Source organism: Corylus avellana, chromosome ca4 (assembly GCF_901000735.1).
Source record: "Corylus avellana chromosome ca4, CavTom2PMs-1.0".
Classification (NCBI taxonomy): domain Eukaryota; kingdom Viridiplantae; phylum Streptophyta; class Magnoliopsida; order Fagales; family Betulaceae; genus Corylus; species Corylus avellana.
In genome coordinates this window covers 18,499,709-18,507,144 of record NC_081544.1, presented here as the reverse complement: position 1 = coordinate 18,507,144, position 7,436 = coordinate 18,499,709, and the positions used below count along the sequence as shown (strand labels likewise).

The 7,436-nt window shown below is 41.1% G+C and overlaps 1 protein-coding gene across 1 annotated transcript; it reads left to right on the top strand.

Moving 5' to 3' along the window:
- The first annotated feature begins 305 nt into the window (after nt 1–305).
- On the top strand, nt 306–1,780 carry LOC132178814 (serine carboxypeptidase-like 50). The gene has a single exon (XM_059591371.1). It carries the CDS (start codon nt 337–339, stop codon nt 1,705–1,707), a length of 1,371 nt encoding a protein of 456 aa, XP_059447354.1. The 5' UTR covers nt 306–336; the 3' UTR covers nt 1,708–1,780.
- The last annotated feature ends 5,656 nt before the right edge of the window (nt 1,781–7,436 follow it).

Genomic DNA, 7,436 nt, shown 5'->3' with positions numbered 1-7,436 from the left:
ACCGAGAACCGGGGTACCACAGTTCCGGTTTCGGTTTTGACCAAAAACCGAGAAACCGAACCGAGTTGACACCCCTAGAGAATGGTTTTGGGGAAAATTTTGGGGGGAAATCAAATGGACGGGGGTGGGGGTTTTTGACGCAGGATTTTGGATTTTGGATTTTTTTTTTTTTTTTTCAAATCTTGACAAACGTGGCATGTGATACGTCACCGGCGTGCTTACTGTTTAAGCACGCTGGTGTTCAGCAGACCATTACTCCTTTATATGTAGCATTACACCTCTACAAATATTCCCAACCACTTGTCTCGGTTCCTCACCAGTCAGCTCTCCACAGTAATGGAGTCAACAGGCTCCTACTCCATCCTCCTCTTCTTCTTCTTCTCCTTCTTCCACCACATCCCAGCTCAATCATCGCCCACTTCGACCACTCCTTTTTCAAGGGAAGCTCTCCCCACCAAATCAGGCTACCTCCCCATCAACCCCACCACCGGCTCCTCCATTTTCTACTCTTTCTACGAAGCCCAGAAACCCATTTCACCGATCTCCCAAACCCCTCTTCTTATCTGGCTCCAGGGCGGCCCTGGCTGCTCCTCCATGATCGGTAACTTCTTGGAGCTCGGCCCCTGGCGTGTCAACTTCCAGAAGGCCAAATCCGAGCCACTTGCTCTCGAACCCAATCCAGGCTCTTGGAACCGCATATTCGGCCTTCTTTTCCTCGATAACCCGATTGGAACCGGGTTCAGCATTGCCTCCACACCAGAAGAAATCCCAAGAGATCAACATTCTGTTGCCAAGCATCTTTTCGCCGCGATCACTTCCTTTATTGAATCGGACCGATCGCTTAAGTCCCGGCCGATATACATCACTGGTGAGAGCTATGCAGGCAAGTATGTTCCGGCAATTGGGTACTATATTATCAGGAAGAATGCAGATTTGCCGGCGTCCGAGCGGGTCAACTTAGCAGGCGTTGCAATTGGGAACGGGATGACCGATCCGGTGACCCAGGTGGGTATTCATGCCGTGAATGCTCACTTTACTGGTTTGATCAATGAGAGGCAGAAGAGGGAGCTGGAGAAAGCGCAATGGAAGGCAATTGAGCTGACAAAATCAAGGAATTGGAGCGAGGCAACAAAAGCTAGAACAAGGGTCCTGCGTTTGTTGCAGAACATGACAGGGTTGGCGACATTAAACGACTTCACTCGGAAAGCTCCATACAAGACAAAAATGGTGACCGAGCTTTTACAAAACGAGGAGGTGAAGAGGGCCTTGGGGGCGAACGAGTCGGTGGCTTTTGAGGAGTGCAGCGACGTCGTTGGGGATGCGCTGCACGACGATGTGATGAAGAGTGTGAAATATATGGTGGAGGCTCTGGTGAAGCAGAGCAGGGTGCTGTTGTATCAAGGGAATTTTGATTTGAGGGATGGGGTGGTTTCAACGGAGGCTTGGGTGAAGACGATGAAATGGGAGGGGATTGAGGAGTTTGTAATGGCGGAGAGGAAGGTTTGGAAGGTGAAAGGAGAGCTTGCTGGATATGTGCAGAAATGGGGGAGTTTGAGTAATGTTGTGGTTTTAGGGGCAGGGCATCTTGTGCCTAATGACCAGGCATTGCATTCTCAGGGAATGATTGAAGAGTGGGTGTTGGAGAGGGGGTTGTTTGGGTATCAACAAGGGGGGGATTTGTACTCAAACTTGAGTCCTCCAATATAACTTTTGGTCGTCCTACTCCTCCCTACTCTTCGTCTTGTCATTTGTAATATCATGGAATAAATTCTCTACTTCGTAAGAATTTTTATTTTCTTTTTGTTATAAGTAATAGAAATATTAAGAAAAAAAACGTAAAACGTTATATGTACACAAGGAGTATATAAAAGAAGTCACTTAATTAGTAAGAACAACTAAACAAGAAAATCATGATAACTAATCACCGAATGAGAAGCATAAACGATTGGTGTTGAAAAATAAAGACTTAATATCCTTCAAAGTTTTCGAAATTTTTTTATCATTTATTTCTCTTCACATACACCACAAAAGGCATAAATACACAATTTTCCACACATCACTACAACAATAGTCCATTAAAATAAGCATATAAAGTTGCTACTCGTCTACATATTGAAACACCCCAAGTTCTGGAGGTAGAGCGATTGGGAACAATTGTAACATATTCTTAATAAAAATAAGAATTTTCCTACTATATGATCATCACATAAACATAACATCACCAGATTATTATAAACTCTCATTATGAAATCACAAACACATAATGTGCTAGTATTCAATAATCTCATAAGCAATAAAATTATAGTCTGTGCTTGTCCCAAGCGGTCTACTTTATAGAATGGAGTCCCAGACACTTCTACTGTTACTGCTCCTGCTAGTCCACAAAGTAAGAAGCCTAAGTGTCCCAGCCATTGAGCTAGATGATCGGGTCTTTAACAACTAAGAGGCCTACCGATACCCCTGTCCTCAGTACTACGATATATAGGGCATTCTGAAAAAGATGTATAGGGAGAAGGGGTGAGTTCAACAACTCAGTAAGTAGTCACAACACCAAGATGCTATGAACATGCTATGCAAATTTTTATGTCATAATCTCAGTCATGTACAACAGTAATTAATAAAATGATTACAATTAAAGCAATAAGAGCTAGTTATAAAATGAGTAAGCACTTCCTTTTACCTTTCTTTCAAAATAGTTGTTTTACCCTTTGACTCAACACCACAATTTTACTATGAGCAGTACACGTTGGCTTGCCCCGAAGGACCTATATGCTCATACTATCATCACATGGGAGAGTTACTAGGTTGGGAATTTCCTTAGGTAAAGGTCACCTGGCCGATAGCACACACTTTCTCGTAACCGTCATTCGATATGCTTGCCATGCTACCTATGCAGTACTTATCATGACTATAATCGTCCTCGGGGTTAAATATTTATGAACATGAATGCACATGTAACATTTCATATGATCTTGTAAGCTTTTCTATAATGGTATAATCTACCATGAAACGTTGTGATCAGCTCCTTTCATTCATAATCACATTCATGCATAACTCATAAAAATGAGGTATTTGTAATACGTAACATTCTTAAACAATGACATATGATCAAACAAAACTTGGCATTCAAATATGAAAGGAAATGCAATTGAAAGTCATGTAAGTAGATTCTTTATAAAATCCCTAACATTTTTCCAAAGATTAATAATAAAATCTGTTTGGATTTTTGGTGTTGTATCCCCTTATCTGGCATCGCATGCCCTTATTTTGATTATGCATCCAATTTTATAAGCTATGAAACCTTGGTGTCAAATGGTTTGAATAATGATTAGCATATAGAGTACCCACACAAGAACTTGTAAGCTATAGTTAATAAAAGGAAACCCACTGCCCCATAATAGTGGGAGACCTAAATTCATTGAACATTTCCTTGCCCTCATGCCCCATGTTGCATTACGCATTTGATAAATGATTATTTTCTTTTTCATTAGTCTTTCTCCTGCCCAACTTTTGCAAATTTACTATTAAATTTGTAAGACTTTAGTTGGTTGGGAGGACTGAGGAGGGGACCAATGGGGATGACTAATATTGTAACATTCCAGTCTCATATTAGGAAGATGAGAAGTAGCCCACATAGAGTTGATAGTTTATAAAGATAGTTATGAGTGTTAGTCCCATATTGCCTAGTTATTATGAGAAACTATGTGTTCTAGGGCCCGTTTGGGAGTGCGATTTCAATAAGTGCGATTTTAAAAATTGCGTTTTTAAAAATTGTGTTTTTAAAATCGCTACTTTTTAAAATTGCACAGACGTTTGGTAAAACATACTAAAAAATACTTTTTTTATCAATTGAGTGTTTGGATAACATTAGCATATAATTGCGGTTTCATGACCAAATTACCAATAAGGATGAACAAGACAGAGAGGATGAAGAAAAAAATAAAAAGAGAAAATAAGGGTTTCAATATATTTTAGGTGAGTATTCTTGGTATTTTTTTCATTTCCGTTCTAAAAAAGGTAACTATTGCGCCAAATATCTTTTTAATAGAAATCGTGATTTTGTTTTAAATTCGCACTTTTTCAAATAAGCACCCTCTAATCAGCTTATGGAAATCGCAGATTTTTTTGCGATTTTAAAATTTGCGTTTTTAAAATCGCAATCCCAAACACCCTAAAATTGCGATTTGGTTTAAAATCGCAGATTATTTTTTAAAAAACGCACTCCCAAACGCACCCTAAATTGATTAGTCATTTTGGGGTAATAGTGTACATGTGGCTAGCGCTTTTCCATGAGTGTTACTTTAAGCCCATGATAGATTTACATGTTAGCCTTGAGGATGGGTTAGAGGTGCAGGCTCAATTGGTTAGGCCTAAGACAACTTAGTAAAAATGGATCAAAAGCCCAAGAATGAGTTAATAAAATTTTATTTGTTATTATAATTTTCAAGTATTTTATTTACTAATTAAATTTTAGATAATTACAAAAATTTAAAAGATTCACAAACCATTCAAATTTTCGGTAATAAAATTTGTTGACAACTTGTTATTTTAAAATTTAGTTTAAATCTAAAGCTATAAAACAAAAACTGCATTATCTCTTTGAGGGAAGAAACCATGATTGAAGGCTGTTTTCTCTCTAGCAAACCCTAGTGGAGAAGGAGAAGTTTTTCCAGGTTTTTGAGTTTGTGAAAGTAATCGTTTTTTCTTCATGCTTGTGATAACTTTTTTCCATGGCGGAGGATCTGACTAAGCTATGGGGAAACCTTTCGTTGACGGAAGAGAAAGATGGTGTGGAGGTAGATATTCAAGCAAGGGAGTTGGAAGCTGGGGCTACGCTTGGGAAAGCTTTTGTGGTTGGAAAATTGATCATAGCTTACTTGGTGAGTAAAGAAATCATTAGGAATACCTTGATACGATGGTGGAAACCTGCTGATAATTAACCTTTACTTTAAGGGGGGAGAACTTGTTTTTAATTGAATTCTCAGACAAGCGGGATAAGGAACGTGTGTTGGGTGAACTGCCTTGGGTCTTTGAAAGTAGTTTGTTTCTGATAGAGGACTTTGATAGCCTTGCACATCCATCAGATTTCACATTTGATAAGGCGGCTTTCTGGTTTCGAATGATCAATCTACCACTGGCATGTATGGGTAAAGAAATTGGACAGAAGATTGGAGCTACTGTTGGTATGGTGGACGTGGTGGATACGGATGAGAATGGAATAGGCTGGGGAGAATTCTCTAGAGTGAAAATTCGTTTGGATTTGACAAAAACCTCGTCTGCGTGGGCACAAACTGAATATCCAAGGAAAACAAGTGTGGACTACTTTCCAGTATGAACGGCTCTCGAAATTTTGTTTACATTGTGGTGTGATCTGTCATGGGAAGACTAGCTATTTGAATAAAAGTGATATGGGGAATTAAGAAACTACCCCCCGCTACGGGCCTGGGCTGCATGCAGCATCTTCGACGCGAAAAACAGAGAGAAGTTTCGAGAGATTTCAGTCAAGAAGAGGGCAACATATGCCTGATCAGAAGGAGCGGTCTGGATGGGAAAATAGAAGAATTGATGATCGGAGGACAGCGGGTTCACAGTCGGCTGACGTCGGAGAAGATGATGTTGATGTGGCTGGAGGAGCGGGGGCATTCAATGCCCGTGATAGCAGGCGCATAGACGATGATGGGAATAATGCGTGAATGGAGGAGAATGTGGAGATTCTTGCCTAAACAAGAAGAAGAGTTATGAGAAAGGTGGCGAAGACAATCATAACCAGGACAAGGGTGACGGTGTCGATGAAGGGTGTCCAAACCCTAGAAGGCTGAAATACCAAAAAGGAAACAACGGGTATCGAGGAGAGGATCATGGAGGCTTAGGTGCTAACCACTCAAAACAAAATCTTTTCGAAACGGAAAAATCCCGTGGAGATAATTCAGTGCGTAACGGAATTTGGTGCGTAACGGAAGATATGATTGTAAAGGACAGAGATACGTGGGGGAGGAAAATAAGGAAAGAAGCTCTGCGAATGGTGAAGAGCAAGATGAGTCTACTCCTAAAGGAAAGTCAAAAGTGCACTTGAAGTTTGGTGACGTGGAGGGGGAAGTAGAACTAAGTTTCTGAAAGACCAACGTGGAATGAGTGCTGGGGGTTAGATGGGCTGTTTTCGAGCCCAACTTCACACCCAGACACTAAACCGACTTATTCAGGCCCAAGCCTGGCGGATGTTGAAAAAACAATGCATGCAGCAAAGGTTGGTAATGCAGGGGACGTGAATGTGACTTGGAAACAGAAATCAAGAGAGGAACTTGTTCCAGGTTGCGAAGCAATGTCTCTAATGGAGCAAGGCCCACGTAAAAAGAAGGAATGCGTCGGAGAGGGGAAAACTGTTGGACTTGAGAAGAAGGGACGAAAGATCAGTGTCCAAGGAATAAAATAAATAGTATGGCGGTGGTTGTTAAATAGCCCCGCCGACCGCAATGAAGATTATAAGCTGAAACTGTTGGGGGCTTGGGAACCACCAGACAGTTTGCGATCTTTGCCAGGAGCTGAAAGAGAAGTGTCCCATAATGGTTTTCTTGATGGAAACCAAATTGCGAAAGGATAGGATTGAATGAATTTGTTATAAGTTGGGTCTCCCCAATTTATTTGTGGTAGATAGTATTGGAAAGAGCGGGGGATTGGCTCTTCTTTGGAGTGAGGATGTCTCGGTTGATATTCAAACTTTTAGTTACCGACACATTAATGGTGTTTGTCAAACGAAAAGTATGGATGCTAAATGGAAGTTCATCGGATTCTACGGACATTCGGAAACTACCAAACGGTATGAGGCTTGGGAATTACTCAAGTTTTTGGCTAGACTTCAACCGCTACCATGGATTTGCATCGGGGATTTCAATGAAATTACCACTATGTCGGAGAAGTGGGGTGGAGGAGGAAGAAATAGTAGCCAAATGAGGAATTTCCAACAAACTCTGGAAAGTTGTGAACTGTTTGACCTTGGGATTAGGGGCCCGAAGTATACTTGGAGCATTGGGCAGTCGGGGAATACTTTAATAAAGGAGCGGCTTGACAGGGGTTTTGCAAACCATGACTGGTGCAATTTATTCCCAGAGGCTGAGATTTGTGTGGAAGCTTCTACTAATTCAAACCACACATTGTTGACTCTCTGCTTGAGTGGACAGCAAAGGCCAAGGTAGGGCATCGATTTCAATATGAGGCATGTTGGTCTTTAGATCAGGGCTAAAATGATGTGCTCCAGAGGGCGTGGAAAGGACCATCGTAAGCAAGCAATACATGGGAACGAGTGGCTGAAAAACTAAGAAGGTGACAACGTAATACCTCCAGATGGCGGAAAAGCAGTGGGGTCAGAATCGGAAGTGTAACATCCCCAGCCCGTTAGGGTTAGGTTTGTTAAAAATTTCTTACTCGCAAAGATCCATAAG